Here is a 25850-nt window from a genome sequence, read left to right on the forward strand (position 1 = left end):
ATTCGTTGGATGCCGCTCCCACCTCGGAGGAAATCGCCCTCGCCATACGCTCGGTCGCCTCGGGCAAGGCCATGGGCCCGAATGGCCTTCCTATCGAATTGTATAAGCTGCGACCGGATGTACTGGCACCTCACCTCCGTGCGATGTTCCTTGCGGCCCACTCGCGGGGCTCCCTCCTGCCGGACCAGCATCTAGCTACCATCGTGGTTATCCACAAGGAGGGGAGACCGCGAGACCGGGTTACATCCTATCGGCCGATCTCGCTTTTGAATGCGGAGCCTAAAATCCTCGCCAAGGTGCTTGCCAACCGGCTGGTCGGCGTGGTGGGCGATCTGGTCCACCAAGACCAGTCCGGCTTCATTCCCCATCGCAACACGGCTCTCAACTTGCGGCGCTTGCACGGAGTGCTCGCGCGTGTTCCATTCGTGCGGGAGCCGGCCATCCTGGCGTCCTTGGACGCCACCATGGCGTTTGACACGCTCGAGTGGCCGTACATCTGGGCGATGTTGGCGAAATTTGGATTTGGCCCGGGATTCATCAGCTGGGTCAAATTGTTGTACTCTGACCCATTGGCGCAGGTGGTGGTAAATGGTCGAGTCTCGGCCCCATTCGTGCTGGGACGGGGCACGCGACAGGGTTGCCCCCTGTCGCCGCTCCTGTTTGCACTGGCCTTGGAACCCCTGGCGGAGTGGCTGCGGTGGCACCCTTCTATCCGTGGTCTCCGTTGGACCCCTGAGTATGAGGACCGCGTGTCCCTCTACGCCGACGACATCCTGTTGTACCTAGCCTCCCCGCGTAAATCACTGATTGTCCTGGTCGATGTTCTGCGCTCCTTCGGCCGTAACTCAGGTCTTGTCATCAACTGGGCTAAATCCTGTATCTACGTGCTTTCCGGGGAGGCTCCTGTTCTCCCGCGGGGCTGCTCGATCCAGATTGCCTCGCAGGGGTTTCGTTACCTGGGCGTCTATATTACGCTGGACCCGGTGGCCCGCTACGAGCGGAATTTGCTTCCCCCCCTCCAGCGCTTGAAGGAGGACGTCGCGCGCTGGCGGCGCTTGCCGCTTTCGCCGCTCGGCCGGGCGGCATTGTTCAAGATGATGTCCTTGCCGCGCTTTTTGTACGCTCTCCAAAACTCGATGGATCCTGTCCCGGCGCGTTACTTCCGTGAGGTGGAGAGTTTGCAGCGCCGCCTGTTCTGGGACGGGAGGCCGCGTATAGCCCTGGCAAAGTTGACGCTCCCGTGGTATGACGGAGGGATTGCCCTCCCGGATATTAAGCGGTATTACTGGGCCTCCCAATTAGCTGCGATTAATCACGGCCTTTCCGGGCCCGCCTTAAACCCGGCATTTGAAATGGACAAGATGCTCCTGCCCGGTGGCGATTATAATCGAGCGCTCTATACTAGCGTGCCCGATTCCCGCCTGACAGGACCCACGCGTGTCATGGTGCGAGTATGGCACGCGGCCAATGCAGCTATGGGATGGAAGGACCGTTTGACCCGGGCGTCACCGTTGTATGCGTCTGAGAGGTTGGGCTCCCTATGGACCTCGAAGGGCTTCGATAGGTGGGACACGATAGGTATTAGTACAGTGGGGGACCTCTGGACGAGGGGAGGATTCAAAACATTTGAGACACTGCAGGCGGAGTTTCAGCTGCAGGGCAGTGAATACTTTCGATACCTGCAGGTCCGTCACGCTCTGGGTTCAGTCTTCCCAGACGTGGCCGCCATCCCGGAGTCCTCCCCATTGGAGGATAGAGTGCTAGATGGCCACGTGCCGGATAGCACGATCTCCCTCATCTACAAGAAGTTGATTAATGACCGCTCGGGTTTACTGACTGGGCTCCGCGAGGCTTGGGTTGCCGATGGGTTGGAGCTGGACGACGAGGACTGGATTTCCGCGGTGGCCTCCCCGAAGGAGGTGGCCATCCCGGCTCGCCTTCGCTTCGTCCAGCTTAAGATACTTCACCGGGTGTACATGACGGGGCCAGGGCTTCTGCGTATGGGCTATGCCGAGGATGGACTGTGTAGGCGTGGGTGCGGTGCATCGGCGACTTTTTTACATATTCTGTGGGAATGTCCGAGGGTGGAGCGATTCTGGCGTGGTGTGCATGAGGTCCTGCGAGCGGTTACGCATGTCGTGCTGGTGCCTGAAGCAAGGAGGTGCCTGCTGAATGTGTGGGAACCAACCGACTACTCGGTTCCGCAGACGCGATGGGTGACGCTGGGCTACATGGTCGCTAAACGTGACATCGCTCAACTGTGGGGATCCCAGAGGCCCCCGGCAGTGTCGGCCTGGAAAGAACACATGGATTGGTGCATGTTCCGAGAGAAGGTGGTGTATGTGGCGCGGGGTAAGCCTGGGGCGTGGCTGAAGGTGTGGGGCCCCTGGAACGCCTACCGCGGGGGTATTTGCGAGCCGCCATTGTTGCCTCCCGCTTCACCAGCTCCGTCCCCCTAGATGACCCCCTCCCCCAATCCCGGGCACGGTGTTTCCCCAGTCCCGGACCTATTTCCCTTCCCCTCCTTCGATTTTAGTGTATGGTTGGGGTCCCCCCATTTGAGGAGCATATGTTGTCACTCTTGCTCTCGGGTTGCCTTGCGGGTGTGGTTTTATGTTGTTAGTGTTGTATAAAACGAAACCGTATTGTGGGTTCAGAGTCATGTGGCCCACGTTGTTGATACCTCCTGCTTTAGCGTCTCTGTAACGCCAAGTGCCTTATTGTATATATGTCACTAATTGCTGTCATTTTAGCGGCCGGCCGGAAGGTTGTAGGCCCATACCTGTATATATTTGAGATTGTAATAAACGGTTTAAAAAAAAAAAAAAAAAAAAAAAAAAAATTAATTGGGAATTAAATATAATTAAATATTATGCATTGATATTTCTAATTAATATATTAATAAGTAATTATTAATTGGTAATTAATGTGTAATATTTATTATTTTGGCGTATGAAAAATATTTAATAGTTCAATATTTTTTAATTGGTAATTAATGTTTCATAATTATTATTTTGCGGTATATATTTTTTTAAATGGTTAAATATATTTTAATTGGTATTTACTTTTTAATAATTCATATGTTTTTGGTTATGAAAAATATTTTATCGTTTAATATTTATTATTTGGTAATTAAAATTTATTAAGTATTATTTATTGGTATTTATTATTAATGTATTGTTAATTAATTATTCGTTGGTAGTTATGTTTGTAATAATTATTTATTGGTATTTGTAAATAATTTTGAGTTATTTAATAATTAAATCACTAATTATTTTAAATAATTATTTTATTTATAACTATGTTATTTTTAACTTCTACGCTATCCAACACTTTCCCTACTGTTGCACCTTCTGGAGTTGGAATAGTAAATGTTATCCCTACGCTATCCAACACTTTCCGTACTGTTGCATTCTCTGGAGTTGGAATAGTAATTTTTACCCCTACGCTATCCAACACTTTCCCTACTGTTGCACTCTCTGGAGTGGGAATAGTAATTTTTACCCCTACGCTATCCAACACTTTCCCTTCTGTTGCACTCTTTGGAGTTGGAATAGTAATTTTTACCCCTACGCTATCCAACACTTTCTCTACTGTTGCACTCTGTGGAGTGGGAATAGTAATTTTTACCCCTACGCTATCCAACACTTTCCCTACTGTTGCACTCTCTGGAGTTGGAATACTAATTTTTACCCTTACGCTATCCAACACTTTCCCTACTGTTGCACTCTCTGGAGTTGGAATAGTAATTTGTACCCCTACGCTATCCAACACTTTCCCTACTGTTGCACTCTCTGGAGTTGGAATAGTAATTTTTACCCCTACGCTATCCAACACTTTCCCTACTGTTGCACTCTCTGGAGTGGGAATAGTAATTTTTACCCCTACGCTATCCAACACTTTCCCTACTGTTGCACTCTGTGGAGTTGGAATAGTCATTTTTACCCCTACGCTATCCAACACTTTCCCTACTGTTGCACTCTCTGGAGTTGGAATAGTAATTTTTACCCCTCCGCTATCCAACACTTTCCCTACTGTTGCACTCTCTGGAGTGGGAATAGTAATTTTTACCCCTACGCTATCCAACACTTTCCCTATTGTTACACTCCCTGGAGTGGAAATAGTAATTTTTAGCTCTACGCTATCCAACATTTTCTTTACTGTTTTTTTTGGAGCTGGAGTAGTAGTTTTATTGTCGGTGCTATTTAATATTTTTTGTATTATTTTAGCTAATGTAATATATAATTAATTTTAACAATATTCAAATTAAATGTAATTTTTTAAATGTGTTATATATAATTATTTAATTTTTATTCATGTTATTGTTTTATGTGTATGATGTATTTGTAATTTATAATAATTTTTAACAAGTTATAAGTTATTAAAACAATTATTACAATGTATTATTAAGTAAGTATATATATTATATGTATATGTTTAATTAATGTTTTATTACATTATATATATTAATTATTAATTTTAAACATTATAACATATATTTAATTATGTTTATTTTATTTATAAGTATTATTTGGTTTATTTTACTTTTTTTTTTTAACTAAAAAATACTTTATATTTTTAATAACGATATTTTTGACATACTATATTTTATTTTCGATATTTTTGTACTTACCATGTTGTAGATAGGATCTCGATATTCTTGTCATCGATATTTTTGTGTCGATATTTTTGTAGGTCGATTTTCTGTCTGTCGATATTCTGTCAGACATTCGGTAAGTGGTTTGGAGGGCGAGTGTTACCTTTAATTCGATGGTCCATGTGTGGATATGTAGGATTGGTCTTGTGGTTTTTCAGCATACACCAATTTACATGTGAAGCGTGTAGTGGTTTGTCTCTACCTGGTGTTTGACAGTGGGAGATCAAGTCTTGTGGCCCTTCGTTGAACCTGCTTCAGTTCTTGTTGACCTGATGCAAGTGCTGTTCTGAGCAACCTCTTGCAGTTGGCAAGTGTTGTATTATTTTAATTTTATGTCTGGAGTAGCTATATTGTGGGGCCTTCCTGTACACGTTTTAATCTGGAGCTAAAGGTCCTGATGATTAGTTAGAACCTAGAGCTGAGATGCCCTTCTCTTTGGGTGGTATTATGGTGTCACCAGGCACTCATATTTCAAATAAGCAAGAAAATAGCTAAGATAGATCTTGTTCTTTGTCCCCATTTCCCATATTTCCCTGTCCACAGTCTTTGTTTCCAATAGTGTGACTTCCAAGGGTTTAGGTTACACCCTATAACCCAATTAGGGTGTTTTGCTTTTTGGATCCTGTAATTGCTCACAGTCAGGAAGTCTGAAGGTCCTGGATTACCATGCAGCTCTGTGCTCTACTTGTTGCCATCAGGAGGTTAGGCATTTAAGGGTGTGTCCATAAGTTGAAGGATGTGCTTGTGTGAAATGAGCGAATGAAGAAAGTCAGTTCGAGTCAAAGAGGTTAGTTGTTATGTTATCAGATAAAGTTGGGACTGTTTGAGAAGAAGGGTTGCAGTGAGAAGGTTTTAGGATAGTTGTCCACTTTTAATGCCAACTTTGAGTGACACGCTAGTATATATCGCTATGAAGTGGGTGGCGTGTTCAAATGAGTTAAGGTATGGGGGCATGTTGGAATGGTCAGTAGTATTGCTGAAAGAGGTGCCTTTAAATGATTCTCTGCAGTGTTGTGTCGTGTGATTGTGGGTGGTCTCTTATAAGGGGGGATGCATAAGGATGATGTGGATTGTATGATTAGTGAGTATTGTGGCGTGATGAATTGGAAGTTAAGCACAGGAGATGGCAATAAGCTAGGAGGACTTTTCAAAATGACTAGAAATAAAATCAGTACTGATTTATTTGAGAGAAGACCAGATAATCCCTTTGATTCCTTAGGATGCCTGGGGCTGGTCTCCTCACAGATCCACCCTCAGTACGCAGCAAAGGGAATTATCCGAGGAACTAACCAATTCACCAACTGTGATGACTGAAAGGACCCAAGAGGACTAAATGGTTTTGAGAAAAAGAACAAAGTCTTTCCAAGTCCATGGCACTTGCCTGAAGTGTGCCTGAACAGACTCGGAAGAGGTTAGCCTGTGGTACTTGCCCCCAGTGTGACCAGGTAGATTTTGCCACCAAACCTTTTTGCTGCTAATCCTGTGGCATTTGTCCAAAGGGCACCCAAAAGGACTTTGATATTGGTAGCTCATGGTACTCCGAGGTGTAGACCCAAAGTGCATCTAATCGGACTGTGACACCGCTGCTGAACCTATAAAAAGCCATTTAAAGGGCCCCAGTGGACAGCATATCTGCCTTAACCCCTGAGACCTGCCAGTAGAGCCAATGACTCACCAGCCAGCATGTGTGGAAGAAGGACCCTGCAGTGATACGTGATCTAAGTCTGTACCCTACTTTTGTATTCCCCAAGCTTGCAGTGGCTCATGTCACCAGTATCACAAGTTTAGGGAGCACCAACAGCTTGGGGAATAACAAAAAAAGGACAGAGCATTGAAGGCACAGAAAGAGACATGTCTCACAAGAACCGCTTGTATCAGCATGTGGTAGCACATTAAACCATACCTCTTGGTGTTGCTTAGCTTACTGTCAATATGTTTATCTACATTTTACCATTTCTAACTATGGGTTAGCATGAAGTGGTCACAGCAATACAACTTGGGACAATTTCTTCTTGAAAATCAAGGTTGAGGCAAGCAAGGCACTATATTGTAGTAGGTTGTAGTTCGATTGGAAAGATGTGGGATGTGTGGGCGTCTTTGCATTTTACAAACCCGACCTTGCCATAAGTACGATGAGTATGCACAGACATGGGTCCCGTGCTCCCTGTGCCACTGGAACCAAGCTACATGTGACTGAAGAGCCCCAACCAGGGCAAACCAAGGCTTTGGTTACTTCTGGTCTGGTTCAGAAATGACCTGACAGTTCAGGCTCGTCTGCTCCTACTGAAGCAGAGTCAATACTGATTTGCTAATGGCTGGGTCCAAAATGAGGTGGCATGGAGTGTAAAAATAATTATGAAATGCAATGCGCCCCAAAGTAATTACCAGTGGCTGAGATAGATTCAAGCATTGCACCCATCACTCACCTTTTTGAATACTGTAATATGAACTAATGGCTGAAGGAGGCATACCAAAAGCCCATCTTGTGTATGTTTTTGGTGTTTATTACATGAGCTATGAGAAACAGCTAAGCTGTTTGACTCCGACCGGAGCACCTGTTTTGAAGTCCTCATGTAGCTTTCATCCTATCTGAGCAAATTTCTCCAAATGTAACTTGATCAAAGCCACACTTTTGACCTGTGTTTCTTCCAAAGTTTGGTGCGTATTGGTCAACGGGGCACCACTACAGAGTTGTGTCTCAAGATTAGCTAGAGTTGGGTATGCATCTCCATAATGCCCAGATTACACGCGGTAATGTTCATTACTTTTTCTATTTTCTCTTCATTGTTTCATTCTTTATTAATGAGGAATTCGGCCTCCTGTAAGACTTCTGAAACTGTGAGCTTCGATTTTCGTAAGACTTTCAATATACAACATGGCCTTCCCTCCACAAAATATGCATTATTGATCGATCTTAAAATTAGGCACGAGTCACCCATGGAATTAGGACTGGCCTTCCTATGCCATATTAATACCCAAAGACTTGGGAAGGACCTGTTGTTCCCAGCTATTAGCAGAATTAAGTTGGAGGAGCTCACTTCACATCCCAAAGATCATAAAGACTCAATTTCTTGCCACCATACCTGTCTGATGTAGATGCTCTTCCAGACTCTTATCTGTGCCGTGGAACTCCAGAAACAGCGTCGGCATTACCGCATAACTCAAGTTGCTGAAGTTGTTACAGGCATTCATCATGACATCATCCAAAAATTCTGGCAAATAAAGATAAAAATTGCAATTTAAGCATACTAGCAAATCATCTGCATCCCTGAACATGGCCACAAGAAACAACAATTATATCTGAGACCTACCTGAAAGAAATTAATACTCAAGTAAAAACCATCATTCATTGCCTCTGGAAAGACATCCGGCAAACAAATATTGAAAACCCCATTGAGATGGCTTCCATCTAGGCTAGAACAATCTGCAAGACCTGCAGCGGAATAAGAGGTGCTGCCAGGATTGGGGTAGCATCAGGAGCATCAATAGGGTGGAGGCAGGAGGAGAGGCCATCTGTAGAGGCATGGTCAAAAATCCTTCAGACACTCTGGGCACATGTTATGACAATGGGATTGGAAGAGGCATCGACTCCTTTGCTTGCCACTACCTCAAGACTGAAAGAAGCTCCCTCCCAGTCCTTGATAGTCATTGAGAGCATGGAGACATGACTCTAAGTAGATCTGGAGGCGTTCGCAGGATCCACACTCCAAGGACAAAAGTTCAGCGGGTCAGAAAATAACCTTTGAGAGAGACAAGAACGGCATCAAAGAGATTCTGACCTTTTTAGAGGTAGCATTGTTTCTAAAGGCACTACAAATATAATTTTGTACGTGAAATTACAGCAGACAACAACCCTGGATCTTGTGTTGAAGGGTGTGGAAAAAAATCAACTAACATCCTGGCACTGGGGTGGCACTAAAATGGGTTCTGTAAAGTCAAATCCAGGGAGGCACCTGAGTCTGTCTGGAAACATGGCACCACCTACCAGAGCAAAAGAGTTATTCCAACTTGTCCAGAAACATTTTGGCATCTGGGAAGATTCAGGAGGTCAAGAACCTGCATGTTGAAGTAGCTATCAGAAATATATTTTCTACCTACAGACAGGAAGGTTTTGTTCTGCAGCAGCTAGGCAAATCATTAAATGCAACAGATGTATAAAGGGCCGCATCTGTGTAGATTTTTGTGGGGGATGAGACAGTACCTTGCGAATAGTGGTGTTCCATCTTGATAGAGGTCAGGCTTTATAATGAGGGTTACATTAAACTGGACAATCCAATAAGGTTAAGGCTGAATAAACCACTGCAAAGACTGAGGGAATGCAAGTACTGTGCGTCGTCCACCCGTAAGGGTACCCATGTGCATGCACTGCTTATGGTGGTAACAGCTGGAAAATGTAACCGCACAAATGTAACAGACCTTCACATAAATAATGGTAGCTCCTCCTGTGCACTGCTCCCTACGGCACCGTCTTAGTACCTTTCTTTTGGACACACAAAGGACAACTTTCCAGTTTAAAACAATCTTTAGGACTAGCCAAGCATCCTCCTTAAGAAAGAAACAGACAGCCTTTTAAAGATAAAAACAGCTTGTAACATTCCAAACCCAGTACTAGATGGCAGGAGAGTGCACACCTCATCCAGCAAACAAAGTGCTACTCCATTGATCTATTCACATCACACTCCGTGGCCACTCACTCAAGCCACCTGACATTGGCGGATGGTGTGAGCTTTAAAAAGATTCACCATGTGTGAGAGGTAGGTCAGAGAGCTGTTGGTTAGCATCCTAAAGTAAAAAGTAAAGGTAAGTACCATCCAGTCAGCAACTGCTTGGGTCCTGCTTTCAAAAGCAAAAAGGAATGTTATGGAAAGATCGTTAGCATCTGATAGACCAGGAAAATGTAGCTTAAATAAACAATGTAATAGAGCTGAACATTGGCTAGTTATCAGTGGGATAGCGAGGGGGAGGGGGGCGGTCCGCCCCAAGTGGCACGAATTTTGAGGGCGGCGGCTGGCACCCTCTCCCCCACTCTTACTCGCGACTATCGCAGGGCAGCGGCAGCAGGAATTGCCAGCATCCAGCACGCTCTTAGTTTCGCCTGCCGCGGGCGGCAAATGCAGGGGCCGCCGCGGGCGGCCCAGTGGCGTAACGAAAGTTCAAGGGCCCCCCATGCAAGGTACACAGAGGGGCCCCCGCTCCGGAAGAGGGGCCCCCGCTCCGGATTTAATCCGGAGCTCTCCGGCGTGAGTACAGTGCTGAGGGGGCCCCCTGCAGCTCGCCCCCCCCCCCCCACTGCGGGGGATGCGGAGGCCTGTGTTACGCCCCTGGGACGGCCTAGGGCCTAGCTACGCCACTGCTAGTTATTAACGTGAAACCACTTTGCAGAACTGACACGCAAGAAAAATTACCTCTTAAAAGACGTGGAAAATTTAACGTGTAGCTTGTTTATTTGCACTAGGCATTCATTTTATCGTAATGTCATTGAAGGAAAAGACTAGGCCTCATGCATCCTTTTACTACTTTTCTTAATTTCTTTCTTAAACAAATAAATGCTTTTCAAAAATTCTGACTAGCTAGAACTTGTTATTAATGTAGAATGTGCTGACTTTATTGCAATGTATTTCTTCTTTTTCTAAGCTACATGTTCTCATTGTATTCAGATAGTTTTATCCTTTGCACAATAAATGCTGAACAGTGACTAGTATATTAAAACCATTAATGCTTTTGTGAAAACGTGAATCTCATGTCTGAATATGATGCTGCAGATAAGTTCATTGCTATGCAGTGGAATACTGAATGGCTGGTAGGTTAGGCTTGCTAAAGTTCTCATGAGAACTCAGATTGACTGTAACATTAATATAATTAGCAACTTACTGATATTTTAAGGTTGTGCTTTGTTGACATTGAGAGTTTGCCATGGGAATGAAGGAAGAAGTTGCAGACTGCCAGACGATTGCCTCTCATTGGCTCAAGATGATCTAAACACCGGAATGGATTGATACATGTTTTAGAATTCTATATTAGTGTGCGATTCCTAGTTAGAGCAGAGCGCTTCTTACATTGCCACTCTTGAGACTCCAGACTACTCTCCTGATTTACTTAATCTAAGCTATTGCTGTCAGCTCTTGTTACTTGCCCATTTGGCAGTGACTTTCCTTACTTATTCTTTCTCATAGTTATATGGGTGTAGCTACTGCTGCAACTGTTGTATTCGCATAGGTTGACTCGGCTGAGTCTTCCTGGACTGCTTTTTATGGGGATTTCAACTTCTTGAATGCTCCACTGATCACGCTCTTTCATGTAGCTCTTGATGAGTTCTTTCTAAACCTGATCCTAATTTAGTACAGAATATGGAATATATTCTTTTATGGAACATACTTGTTATTTTCTGCATTTATTCTGACTCTAACTATGATGTTCTTCATATTTTTGTAAATGGATTTATCTTAATTACTAATCGAATAAAAAGACAAAAACAAACAACTAAACTCTAATGAGAATAAAGGTTTTCAAAACAACTTAAACTATCATCCTTGACTGAACTAAATTAACTGTAATGATGATAAATATTGAGATGTGTTTGATTTATGCTCCATTCTAAAACGGTGGCAAAAATCTATTCGCCTAGAGAAGAACCAAAGGCGCGGAGTTGGAGTCACACCTGAAAGTTATGGTTTGAAATCAAAAAATGTAAACCGACTTGCACGCCAGCACATCCGTCCTTGATTTTGCTAGCCAACTGGGCGCTAAACCTACTGAAACCCTGATCAAGGTTTATCAATTTAAATGTATCTCTCTGGCGAGCTATTGGAGCGATATTTGGGAATATAAAGATGCCAGGGACTTGAAAAAGGCAGAGAATGCCTTTCCTAGACATCTCCCTTCTGCCCCACAATCTACTGCATTACAGATTATCCATGAAGAGCTGGATGTGGGGAATATCTTGGACCTCTTACCTCTACGTCCCCTGTTTAAGTGGATCGGGATCTGGATAAACCGTGAATTAGAATTAAATAGGATAATCATTAGGGACTGCATGTCCCAGGAAAAGGATAACTCTATCCCGTGGCTAAATTATATTGAATCCATTGTGGATAAGTTGGGATGGTCAGAGCTAGTTAGATCAACAGAAGGGATTAGAAAGGAGGATTTGGGTTGGGTCAAGCAACACTTTCTCTCTGTTGCTCAAGCCAACAGAGAAGTGCGTGAGCTTAGCAAGCCCCCAGTATGCATCCATATCTTATTAAAGACGTACCCCTCAACAGAGCCTTATTCAACTGTGTTCATGAAGCCCTAACATCGCTTTCTGCTAACGAGATTTAGGATAAATCTAGTGCACTGGTTAATGGCAGACACCCAGGGGTGGAACAAAATAAGTGTTATGGAGCCTTGCAGTTGTGACTACTTTTCAGAGCGAGATACTATCCACTTTATCATGTTTTTCAACCACTATAGCAAGTTAAGTCAATGATTCATGTTGTCCTTGCTAACAGGTAAACAATATTCGCAAGTGAGAACGGTTAATATATTTTTGAAGACGTTGTCTAATATCCAAGTTTGTTTTAATGTAGCTAGCTTTTTAATGGCAGCAAGAAGTAGAAGGACACATATTTAATTGTCCTAGGGTGTTGAGAGACATTAAGACTGGTTGTTGGGATTTTAACACATTTTAAAGAGATGATCGGCTTTTATTGTTATTATGAGTTATGTCTTATGAAATCAAGCGTTTTAATAAATGTGTCTACTTTTATGGTTTTGATTAACCAAATAAAGTATATTTGACTGACTGACCTCCTTGCCATTTCCTCTCTATGGGGGGCAATGGATGCCCTGCTTAGTGGTATGCATGAAACCACTAAGGTATTTCTGGCCAGTAATCTATTCAGGGAAAAGCCATTGGTCTGCCAAGGTTTGATGCCAAAGATAAGAGCACCACACTGGCAAAATGAGCACCCTAACAGGCTGCAATGACTAGAAGGATATCAGACCTTGAGTGACAGGCATGATCATGATCAGAGCATCTTATGGGGTCAGGATATGAGGACACTCACAATGTATCCCTGCTTCCAGTGTCTACAATAGGTGGTACAAATTCTACCTCCTGACACAGGCGTTGGCAGGATTTCTGCCAGACGTCCTTACAGGTCCAAGTGGAAGAACACTGGCAGCCTTTACAAAGATCTCTAAATTCAGCAAATGTTCTATTGGCAATGTGACAGAAGGCCAAGATCCAACAAACGGATGGATGGAAATTCTTACACCTAAACTCAAAATCCACCTGGCGGTCAGGAAGTGATCATTGGACCATGCGGTCTATAGCTGGAAGAAAGGAGCAACATCAATGACGAATGAGAGAGCCTACGGGCTTAAATAAGTAAAGCCTAAAAGATGAATAAAGAAAAGAAAATGTTTAACAGTTTGGAATATGAATGGTAAATACATCATCTGACTTCTAAAAATTCCTTCAAGGTGCTTTGCCTTCATGAATCCTCAGAGGCTAGACTGATAGTTACCAAATATTTGGCACTGGGGCAGTTTTGGCCAGCGTATGTTCATTCTTGAGTGAACCCATTCTGCACAGAGACTACTTGCATAATACCTTCTTGTGACCGTTCCTCACCCAGGAGGCTGCTTACCAATACGAGCGATGGGGACGCCGCACTGCAGGATCTGCACTGTGCTGTCAACCGCCGCCTGGACACTTGGGAAAGCACAAACAGCAGACACGATGGCCTCTGGAATCCCGTAAAGACGTAGCGTTGTCTTGGTGATGATGCCCAGTGTCCCCTCAGAGCCCACAAATAGACTGGTCAAGTTATAGCCAGCAGCTGACTTCCTGCAAGAAAAAAGAGCAAGAAAGGTTTACGATGATCTATATAGGGTGCAGACAGACTTGACATTGTAGGTAGGAAGATTATGAACTCCATGCGGCACATCATTTGAGTCTGCAACAACCTCAGAATTGGCACTGTGTATTTATGAGGTGTGGTGACAAGAAGCGTGACGTGAAAAGTCACGCTTCTTGTCACTTACTTATGTGAGCACCTGATTTTTGAAAAATCTTTCTAAAAATAAATAACTTACGTTATTCTGATCTTCATGTCCCTGTGAATATTACTTATCGCTCCCTGATATATTGATTATCAAGTACAACTGTAGTACCTTGTCACCTTAACGGACACTGCCTACCTTGGACCTTGTTGGCTATTTGCAAACCACTGTTTTCTGAAATATTCATCCACCTCAGGTTCACATATCGGGGTCCCCTTGTTTTCTTACTACTGGTTCTCAGGTCTGACACTTGAGATCAGCTGGACCTTTTTCCAGATCTCATGCAATGAGCTTTAGTTTGATATGTTGAGCTGCTGGAAGCACTCTTAAGTCTGTTTTTGCATAGTATAGGGCATCAATGGAGAATGGCGTAGCGGAAAAGTTAAGTTTCAAAGTTCAATAGATATGGCTTTTGTGTAAAGGATGCAAATGTTTGTGTGCACAGTTTTAGCACGAGCCTGCCTCTGCCCAGTTTATTCTGTGTGGCATGGTTGTAGGAGTAACTCTAAGTACATATAGAAAGGTTTTATTTTAAGGGCTGAAGTTTCAAATGCAAACACTCCAGTAACCTGCAGGTTGAAAGCTAAGGTTGGAAGTAGGTACTCCTCGCGTCAGGTGCAGAAGTACATGCTTCCATGATCTGAAGAGAAAGACACATTTCAGTGTGCTGGCACACAACCGGTCTAGCGTACAAAAACAGAGTACCTGCATTCCATGTTCAGGAGTATTGTACAAGCTGTCAGAGAATTGGTAGGGTATTTGGGGTCAAAAGCTCAGAGGATGGAACTTAAGTATTCTGGGAGAAAAGCAAGTGGCTTCAGTCATATGGACAGAAAGGGTAATGCCCTGCTGATATAAATGTAGCTACTATGAAAAACCAAAGCACGCTCTAAGAAATGTAGTGGCCAGATGAAAAATGTCTTTGAGCCAGTAGTTATCTCTTTCTCATGGCATTGTCTCTTTTATACCTCTCTTTTGTGCTTACTCAATCCTTCTTCACTTTTTCTTTGTATCATATGCTTGAAATGTCAAAAGTTGACGAAACGTGTTGGCTGTGTTCCTTCTGGATATCTCAACATAAACTAAGATTATGCACTATATCACCATTTGTGGATTACAACCCTTTTTACATTTGACTGTATTATTGTATTATCATGATTATGTCAAGAATTAAACAGAACTATGTCTAGCTAATAAAAGTCCATACTGTCTGGACACTACATTTTTTGGACAGTGCTTTTGTTCTTCATAGTAAATACATTTTATACGTTAACTGTTGTTAATGTATATATGCAACCTTTGGTAGTAGGGTGCTCGGACCATAATAGCACCTCCACCTTTGACTATACCAGTTTCATGGCTGACCAACTTTCCCACGTAAATGCGTTTTATGTTACAGTAAAATACGAGGTGCGATAATTCTGGCCTCCACTACCTGTGTACATTTGAACTGTTATAAATGTAGGATTGGTTTGTCCCTCTAGATTTGGGAATCTTTGTTCCCCCAGAATATGGCGAGAAAAGGGTGTGCTGCAGTGGCAGTGCTCGCTGTGGCACAATTCTTTATATCTCGACTTTGTTATTGTCGACTAATGATGTTGCAATTCAGGAATAATATGCTAATACTCCACCGATTTACTCACCAAAGAATTATGTGAGTGACTACCACCAAAGTATTGGTGATGAATAATGCTTAGGACACTACTGTGAGGTGCCACAGGGCTCTGTCTACCAGCCTGCACTGCGCACTCAGCCCTGAAGAGGAGGTGGGACTCTAAGAAAGCGCCATAGTAGGCGCACATTTCTCCCGTAGCATTGGACGCCACTACTGTGAGGTGCAGCAGGACTCTGTCTACCAGCCTGCACTGCGCACGCAGCCCTGAAGAGGAGATGGGGCTCTAAGAAAGCGCCATAGTAGGTGCACATTTCTCCCATAGCATTGGACGCCACTACTGTGAGGTGCCGCAGGACTCAGTCTACCAGCCTGCACTGCGCACGCAGCCCTGAAGAGGAGATGGGGCTCTAAGAAAGCGCCATAGTAGGTGCACATTTCTCCCGTAGCATTGGACGCCACTACTGTGAGGTGCCGCAGGGCTCTGTCTACCAGCCTGCACTGCGCACTCATCCCTGAAGAGGAGGTGGAGCTCTAAGAAAGCGCCATAGTAGGTGCACATTTCTCCCATAGCATTGGACGCCACTACTGTGAGGTGCCACAGGACTCCGTCTACCAGCCTGCACTGCGCACTCAGCCCTGAAGAGGAGGTGGGACTCTAAGAAAGCGCCATAGTAGGCGCACATTTCTCCCGTAGCATTGGACGCCACTACTGTGAGGTGCAGCAGGACTCTGTCTACCAGCCTGCACTGCGCACGCAGCCCTGAAGAGGAGATGGGGCTCTAAGGAAGCGCCATAGTAGGTGCACATTTCTCCCATAGCATTGGACGCCACTACTGTGAGGTGCCGCAGGACTCAGTCTACCAGCCTGCACTGCGCACGCAGCCCTGAAGAGGAGATGGGGCTCTAAGAAAGAGCCATAGTAGGTGCACATTTCTCCCGTAGCATTGGACGCCACTACTGTGAGGTGCCGCAGGGCTCTGTCTACCAGCCTGCTCTGCGCACTCAGCCCTGAAGAGGAGGTGGGGCTCTAAGAAAGCGCCATAGTAGGTGCACATTTCTCCCGTAGCATTGGACGCCACTACTGTGAGGTGCCACAGGACTCAGTCTACCAGCCTGCACTGCGCACGCAGCCCTGAAGAGGAGATGGGGCTCTAAGAAAGCGCCATAGTAGGTGCACATTTCTCCCGTAGCATTGGACGCCACTACTGTGAGGTGCCGCAGGGCTCTGTCTACCAGCCTGCACTGCGCACGCAGCCCTGAAGAGGAGGTGGGGCTCTAAGAAAGCGCCATAGTAGGCGCACATTTCTCCCGTAGCATTGGACGCCACTACTGTGAGGTGCCACAGGACTCCGTCTACCAGCCTGCACTGCGCACTCAGCCCTGAAGAGGAGGTGGGGCTCTAAGAAAGCGCCATAGTAGGCGCACATTTCTCTCGTAGCATTGGACGCCACTACTGTGAGGTGCCACAGGACTCCGTCTACCAGCCTGCACTGCGCACTCAGCCCTGTAGAGGAGGTGGGGCTCTAAGAAAGCGCCATAGTAGGCGCACATTTCTCCCGTAGCATTGGACGCCACTACTGTGAGGTGCCACAGGACTCCGTCTACCAGCCTGCACTGCACACTCAGCCCTGAAGAGGAGGTGGGGCTCTAAGGAAGCACCATAGTAGGCGCACATTTCTCCCGTAGCATTGGACGCCACTACTGTGAGGTGCCACAGGACTCCGTCTACCAGCCTGCACTGCGCACGCAGCCCTGAAGAGGAGGTGGGGCTCTAAGAAAGCCCCATAGTAGGTGCACATTTCTCCCGTAGCATTGGACGCCACTACTGTGAGGTGCCACAGGACTCCGTCTACCAGCCTGCACTGCGCACTCAGCCCTGAAGAGGAGGTGGGGCTCTAAGAAAGCGCCTTAGTAGGCGCACATTTCTCCCGTAGCATTGGACGCCACTACTGTGAGGTGCCACAGGACTCCGTCTACCAGCCTGCACTGCGCACTCAGCCCTGAAGAGGAGGTGGGGCTCTAAGAAAGCGCCATAGTAGGCGCACATTTCTCCCGTAGCATTGGACGCCACTACTGTGAGGTGCCACAGGACTCCGTCTACCAGCCTGCACTGCGCACGCAGCCCTGAAGAGGAGGTGGGGCTCTAAGAAAGCCCCATAGTAGGTGCACATTTCTCCCGTAGCATTGGACGCCACTACTGTGAGGTGCCACAGGACTCCGTCTACCAGCCTGCACTGCGCACGCAGCCCTGAAGAGGAGGTGGGGCTCTAAGAAAGCCCCATAGTAGGTGCCAATTTCTCCCGTAGCATTGGACGCCACTACTGTGAGGTGCCACAGGACTCCGTCTACCAGCCTGCACTGCGCACGCAGCCCTGAAGAGGAGGTGGGGCTCTAAGAAAGCGCCATAGTAGGCGCACATTTCTCCCGTAGCATTGGACGCCACTACTGTGAGGTGCCGCAGGGCTCTGTCTACCAGCCTGCACTGCGCACGCAGCCCTGAAGAGGAGGTGGGGCTCTAAGAAAGCGCCATAGTAGGCGCACATTTCTCCCGTAGCATTGGACGCCACTACTGTGAGGTGGCACAGGACTCCGTCTACCAGCCTGCACTGCGCACTCAGCCCTGAAGAGGAGGTGGGGCTCTAAGAAAGCCCCTTAGTAGGTGCACATTTCTCCCGTAGCATTGGACGCCACTACTGTGAGGTGCCACAGGACTCCGTCTACCAGCCTGCACTGCGCACGCAGCCCTGAAGAGGAGGTGGGGCTCTAAGAAAGCCCCATAGTAGGTGCCAATTTCTCCCGTAGCATTGGACGCCACTACTGTGAGGTGCCACAGGACTCCGTCTACCAGCCTGCACTGCGCACGCAGCCCTGAAGAGGAGGTGGGGCTCTAAGAAAGCGCCATAGTAGGCGCACATTTCTCCCGTAGCATTGGACGCCACTACTGTGAGGTGCCGCAGGGCTCTGTCTACCAGCCTGCACTGCGCACGCAGCCCTGAAGAGGAGGTGGGGCTCTAAGAAAGCGCCATAGTAGGCGCACATTTCTCCCGTAGCATTGGACGCCACTGCTGTGAGGTGCCACAGGACTCCGTCTACCAGCCTGCACTGCGCACTCAGCCCTGAAGAGGAGGTGGGGCTCTAAGAAAGCCCCTTAGTAGGTGCACATTTCTCCCGTTGCATTGGACGCCACTACTGTGAGGTGCCACAGGACTCCGTCTACCAGCCTGCACTGCGCACTCAGCCCTGAAGAGGAGGTGGGGCTCTAAGAAAGCGCCATAGTAGGCGCACATTTCTCCCGTAGCATTGGACGCCACTACTGTGAGGTGCCACAGGACTCCGTCTACCAGCCTGCACTGCGCACTCAGCCCTGAAGAGGAGGTGGGGCTCTAAGAAAGCCCCATAGTAGGTGCACATTTCTCCCGTAGCATTGGACGCCACTACTGTGAGGTGCCACAGGACTCCGTCTACCAGCCTGCACTGCGCACGCAGCCCTGAAGAGGAGGTGGGGCTCTAAGAAAGCGCCATAGTAGGTGCACATTTCTCCCGTAGCATTGGACGCCACTACTGTGAGGTGCCGCAGGGCTCTGTCTACCAGCCTGCACTGCGCACGCAGCCCTGAAGAGGAGGTGGGGCTCTAAGAAAGCGCCATAGTAGGTGCACATTTCTCCCGTAGCATTGAACGCCACTACTGTGAGGTGCCGCAGGGCTCTGTCTACCAGCCTGCACTGCGCACGCAGCCCTGAAGAGGAGGTGGGGCTCTAAGAAAGCGCCATAGTAGGTGCACATTTCTCCCGTAGCATTGGACGCCACTACTGTGAGGTGCCACAGGACTCTGTCTACCAGCCTGCACTGCGCACTCAGCCCTGTAGAGGAGGTGGGGCTCTAAGAAAGCGCCATAGTAGGTGCACATTTCTCCCGTAGCATTGGACGCCACTACTGTGAGGTGCCGCAGGGCTCTGTCTACCAGCCTGCACTGCGCACGCAGCCCTGAAGAGGAGGTGGGGCTCTAAGAAAGCGCCATAGTAGGCGCACATTTCTCCCGTAGCATTGGACGCCACTACTGTGAGGTGCCACAGGACTCCGTCTACCAGCCTGCACTGCGCACTCAGCCCTGTAGAGGAGGTGGGGCTCTAAGAAAGCGCCATAGTAGGCGCACATTTCTCCCGTAGCATTGGACGCCACTACTGTGAGGTGCAGCAGGACTCTGCCTACCAGCCTGCACTGCGCACTCAGCCCTGAAGAGGAGGTGGGGCTCTAAGAAAGCACCATAGTAGGCGCACATTTCTCCCGTAGCATTGGACGCCACTACTGTGAGGTGCAGCAGGACTCTGCCTACCAGCCTGCACTGCGCACTCAGCCCTGAAGAGGAGGTGGTGCTCTAAGGAAGCACCATAGTAGGCGCACATTTCTCCCGTAGCATTGGACGCCACTACTGTGAGGTGCCACAGGACTCCGTCTACCAGCCTGCACTGCGCACTCAGCCCTGTAGAGGAGGTGGGGCTCTAAGAAAGCGCCATAGTAGGCGCACATTTCTCCCGTAGCATTGGACGCCACTACTGTGAGGTGCCACAGGGCTCCGCCTACCAGCCTGCACTGCGCTCGCAGCCCTGAAGAGGAGGTGGGGCTCTAAGAAAGCGCCATAGTAGGTGCACATTTCTCCCGTAGCATTGGACGCCACTACTGTGAGGTGCCACAGGATTCGGTCTACCAGCCTGCACTGCGCACTCAGCCCTGAAGAGGAGGTGGGGCTCTAAGAAAGCGCCATAGTAGGCGCACATTTCTCCCGTAGCATTGGACGCCACTACTGTGAGGTGCCACAGGACTCCGTCTACCAGCCTGCACTGCACACTCAGCCCTGAAGAGGAGGTGGGGCTCTAAGGAAGCACCATAGTAGGCGCACATTTCTCCCGTAGCATTGGACGCCACTACTGTGAGGTGCAGCAGGACTCTGTCTACCAGCCTGCACTGCGCACTCAGCCCTGAAGAGGAGGTGGGGCTCTAAGAAAGCGCCATAGTAGGCGCACATTTCTCCCGTAGCATTGAACGCCACTACTGTGAGGTGCAGCAGGACTCTGCCTACCAGCCTGCACTGCGCACTCAGCCCTGAAGAGGAGGTGGGGCTCTAAGAAAGCGCCATAGTAGGCGCACATTTCTCCCGTAGCATTGGACGCCACTACTGTGAGGTGCAGCAGGACTCTGTCTACCAGCCTGCACTGCGCACTCAGCCCTGAAGAGGAGGTGGGGCTCTAAGAAAGCGCCATAGTAGGCGCACATTTCTCCCGTAGCATTGGACGCCACTACTGTGAGGTGCAGCAGGACTCTGTCTACCAGCCTGCACTGCGCACTCAGCCCTGAAGAGGAGGTGGGGCTCTAAGAAAGCGCCATAGTAGGTGCACATTTCTCCCGTAGCATTGGACGCCACTACTGTGAGGTGCCACAGGACTCTGTCTACCAGCCTGCACTGCGCACTCAGCCCTGAAGAGGAGGTGGGGCTCTAAGAAAGCGCCATAGTAGGTGCACATTTCTCCCGTAGCATTGGACGCCACTACTGTGAGGTGCCACAGGACTCTGTCTACCAGCCTGCACTGCACACTCAGCCCTGAAGAGGAGGTGGGGCTCTAAGAAAGCCCCATAGTAGCCGCACATTTATACCGGAGCATTGGACATGCGCGGGCAAAGACCGGACCAAGATGTAATTGTCTGAGCCATCTCTCTTGGCCCTTATCTTCTACATTCATAGATTAATTTGTTGCACAAAAAGCAAAGAAGGCTTTCCCTAACCCTAATAAATTAGCTCCATCTTCTAAATTACTTCATTTTTGTCAAATGCCATTAGGGTTATCAATAAAGAGATTACATCTGTTGAGGAGAGCCTGGGAACAACTCATTTAAATGTCTCTAATACTATACCCTCTCTTTGTTCTCTTGTCTAGAACGGAAGTAAAGTGGGAGCCAACCAAAAGGAGCTAAAGAACAAACCTTGTGTATTTGATGGTCCACTTACTTATTTGGCACTGTGAGATTTGATAACATTTTTCTTGTTAATTTTTATAACAACATCTTTGCAATGAAAGGCAACTTTATTCCCAAATAACTGGGCTACACAGAGTAAAGGGTGGTCTCTCCTATGGGCAAGTGGTTTTAAGGCCTTATTTGTGTGATCTAAATGCTAAAGAGGTTTGTGATCATGATGGCCCTCAGAGCTCACTAGATATCATCTTCATTTTGCTGTGGATATTTGTAATTCATCTTCTGACCCGATTGCTACATTTACGGGCAGGGGTTTAGTTCACACTGTTGATTTTATGATTATTTCAGAGGAGAGTTGGGGCCCTTGAGTGTATAGTTGCTCCTCATTATCCTGGCGACCATAATATTTTAATGTTGTCCCTCGGTTGTTTGGGTCTTTCAATTCTCAAATTGTCCTCCCACCAAGACTTGGACAAACACAAGGGGGTGCTTTAAAAGTGGTGAAGTTTTGGCTAAATGACTATCCTTTAATGGTAATCATTTGTCCAAATGTTTAGATTTGGACGAGGATCCAGTGGGGATTCTGAATTCATTTAAGGAGCTTCATTCGGGGCTGGTCAAATTGATGACGCGACTCGCTAGGCACCCTGTAGAAAAACCATACAGATGGTTTGACCATTCATGTGCCAATGCCCACAAGTCTCTCAGAATAACTTGAAACAGGCAACCTCGCACTCCTTTTAGAAGTTCAGTTTTGTAGAGCGGAATATAAAAAAGCATGATAACTCTTAGGAAAATGATGATTAGGTAGGACTCTTGGGCGTCCCGCTCTCGAACAAGTGCTTTATGTGACAACACAGAAGTTTGGAAAGTGAGTAATGTTCCTTATTTTAATGATACAGCATTGCACTCAGCAATAACTGTTACAGCTCTGGATAGGAGAATCATTTTGCAAAGGTTTACAGCTTTGGGCATTCTGGCTTAGATCACACGCCATTTTGTGTTGACGAACCAGCAGTGGGCCCTGGTTTCAAACTTGAGATTAGGCTGTCAATCACCAAAAGCGCGGGGGGATGGGGGGTGAAGCACATGGCCCGATGGAGTCTCAGGAGAACTTTGGGGCATATCAGCAACGAGGCGATAAAAAAATATCGCCGCTTTTGCGTCCTTTTTCGGGCGAAAAGCGGCGATAATTTTATCGCCTAATCAGCAAGGTCACGCTATCGTGTGAAACCTTGCATTAGCGCCCGAATTCTTAACGCCCAGCTTTGCATCTCTAATGAGATGCAAAGTGAGCGTTCCTGCCCTGACATGACTGGAGAATTGTCGCTAAGCGACATTTATCCTATCATCAAGCCCCCCGCTATGAAGCATAGTGGCAAGAAAAGTAGCGATAACCCCTGTTATCGCTAATTTCCTTACGCCTGCTTCAGGACTGACTTAGCCATGATATCCTGTGGAAGGTGGATATCATGGCTACGTATGTGAGGCTCTATCATCAAGCTAACGCCAAACTTCGTGAGATTATCGCTGGGTTTCCAGCGATAATCTCACGTTTGGCAGTTAGTGCTAGGATTTTTATCGCTTTTGAGATAAGCGTTGCTAATAGCACGCTATCTCAGCGATAAAAATCCACACTAGCCAGCGATAATTATCCTAGCGTTAAGTGCGCTTAGCGATAATTATCGCCGGTTGTTGCTGATATGCCCCAAAGAAGCATAGCGGCAAGAAAAGTAGCGATAACCCCTGTTATCGCTACTTTCCTTACGCCTGCTTCAGGACTGATTTAGCCATGATATCCTATGGAAGGTGGATATCATGGCTAAGTTTGTGAGTCCCTATCATCAAGCTAACGCCTCATTGCGTGAGATTATCGCTGGGTTTCCAGCGATAATCTCATGTTAGGCAGTTAGCGTGAGGATTTTTATCGCTTTTGAGATAAGCGTTGCTAATACCACGCTATCTCAGCGATAGAAATTCACGCTAGCCAGCGATAATTATCCTAGCGCTAAGTGCACTTAGCGATAATTATCACCGGCTGTTGCTGATATGCCCCATTGTAAGGCTAACACAAGGTGCACCAATTGTTACCAATGTCTCCAGGGCGGTAGGTAACACAGAACCCCCCACCCCCAGATCAAGCAACGAATGAGTAATACTGCCCATCTACAAACAGGCGATAAAGCTGACCCAGCTTGCTATGGGCTGTGCTTGCCTTTGGATTCACTGGTGAAGGTGGTGGGGAGGGTCATTGGGGCTAGACGCCACTCATCGGTTCAGGAGAATGATATTTTCTCAGAGATAAAATTCGGTTTACGGAAAAGGTTGGGAACCATAGATCAATGTCTAAATCTCTTTCTTTTGATCTCAAAGTATACCGTTGCAAAAGACTGCACATTTTATCATCATCATCTTTATTGTGAAATTACTTAAAATCATTATAAAGATAATAAATATACCATAAAACTACAAGCCAATACATTTGGCAGGAAAGATTGACATTGTACTAAATTACATTTAAAACGTGAGCGACACACAACTTTAAAACCCAACACAAATCGTCCTTATCACATGGGATTTGGTAGGCATGCTAGAGTATGCTATACACATGCATACAATTAAATGTTAAGTGCCCTAATGCGCAACTTATCATTCCCGTTCTCAAGGTGGGAAGCTTGCAGCTTAAAGTGCCACCTGCTGGTCCTAGAAGTTTGGTGTGCATGCAATGTGATATAGTGCAATTTGCCACTGGATGTTTTCTGCATGCCCAAGTATCTGGGAAGCAGGCTATTTTCTTAAAGTGGCACATACTAGATAATTGAAGACATGCATATCAATAAAGTGTGACGTGTCCTATGATTACGAATATCCCATGAGTCCAGTAAGTTATTCGCTAAAGGAGACACATGCTAAACAAACAAGTGCAAGAATTTGGTACAGCTTTGCGTTTCCCCCTGCGCTGGTGCTAAATTTATTTGCCTAGTGCCAATGCAGGCACCCTTGCACCATAGTGCAAGGGTGTCTGCGTTGCAGGGAAAGATTGTTTATGTGCAGGAAGGTGTCCCTTCCTGCACATAAACAATCTTTAAATGGCGTTTTCTAACTTCCATGTGTGCTGCTCAATGCAGCACACATAGAAGTTGCAAACCGTAATTTTTTTTAATGATGTGCAGGAAGGGACACCTTCCTGCACATAAACAATCAATGGCATTTTGCTGTTTGTATGTGTGCTGCACAACGCAGCAAACATAGAAACAGCAAAAATGAGGAGAAATGAAACATTTCTCCTCCTTGCGCCAGGGTAAGACCAGGTTTACCCTTGTCTTAATTTTGTCACTGCCCCATTTTTACGCTGCCCTTGTAAATATGGTACATATAGGTGAATGGTCCCGGTAGCAAGCACTTCTGTATAAACAATAAACAGTAGCATACACCAAAATCTTCGTTATGGCATTCGTCCAGTAATGAGACATTACTCCTGAGAAATCCGGTCTATTGACTGAATATTTTGGATTGGTTCCAATCGCACTCCGAATCATTGAGACATGGCTGCAGGGTCTTGTTACATTTACATTCGAGAGCTATTCGAAGCCCACCCCTTTGAAACATACGGCGGAGATGCCCCGCTGCTTTATCCTAGTGCTCTTCTCAGTCCAGTCCTGATGAAGACTCCACCGTGAGGATAGCAAATAATCCTGCACCTTAGGAGTCGAAACGTCGACAACACATATACAACACAAACTTTGGCGACAATGTTATGAAATAGTGATTGTCCAATAGAGCTATGTGTGCTTCCAGGAACATTTGACCTATCACAGACCGGAGAAGTTCAGACCATGTATAACTGATGTATATATGTCACAAACACCTTTTCCCTGTCCTTCACTCATACGTCACTACCCTCCTCCCATTCCCTTCTTTCTATTCACACCAAGAGCACTGTAATATATTGCACTGTGATATGAATGAGCAAGTGCATTGCCTTCTTCTACTATTGCTTTGAATTTAATTGCATTAGATACTTCTGTTCTAAAGCGAATAAACTGGACGTATGCCATAACGAAGATTTTGGTGTATGCTACTATTTTTTGTTTATACAGAAGTGCTTGCTACCGTGACCATTCACCTATATGTACTGTATTACTGACCCAAGGCCGGGTAGTATTGTTGGGTTACCCCGTAATACTTAAATATTCTTGTAAATATGGGGCAGCGTCAAAATTGAAGAGTGTTGCGGTGGAACGCCCACCACAACACACATTGCCCAGCACTTTCATGCTAAGTATAACGTGAAAGAGGACTTATTTACAAGGCAGCGTTAAGCCACGTTAAGTGGCTTAACGCTACCTTGTAAATAAGGTGATGCCCATATCGCCACAGGAACATCATTAATAGTGACGTTCCTGTGGCAATAGGGGCTTGTAAATATGCCCCTAGGTGTCTGTTGGGTGTCGGAGACATATCTCACGTAATGTTCCTCAATGGGTACCATTTGGTTGATTCTATCCCCCTGGTGCAGCTCTCCCAACCTGTTCTGATTACCCATCTGTATGTCATCTAGTG

At 46.6% G+C, this 25850-nt stretch overlaps 1 protein-coding gene across 1 annotated transcript in view; it reads right to left on the reverse strand.

The window, feature by feature from the left end:
• The window catches only part of LDHD (lactate dehydrogenase D), a 521655-nt gene that overhangs the window by 212730 nt on the left and 283075 nt on the right, over window positions 1–25850 (reverse strand). The window contains exons 6-7 of the mRNA XM_085638586.1: window positions 13291–13490; window positions 7741–7869 (exon numbers count right to left, since the gene is read on the reverse strand). Of these exons, the coding sequence (XP_085494712.1) occupies window positions 7741–7869; window positions 13291–13490 (329 nt within the window). The remainder of the gene's footprint in view (window positions 1–7740; window positions 7870–13290; window positions 13491–25850) is intronic.

The sequence above is a fragment of the Triturus cristatus genome, chromosome 12 (genome assembly GCF_964204655.1).
Source record: "Triturus cristatus chromosome 12, aTriCri1.1, whole genome shotgun sequence".
NCBI lineage: Eukaryota > Metazoa > Chordata > Amphibia > Caudata > Salamandridae > Triturus > Triturus cristatus.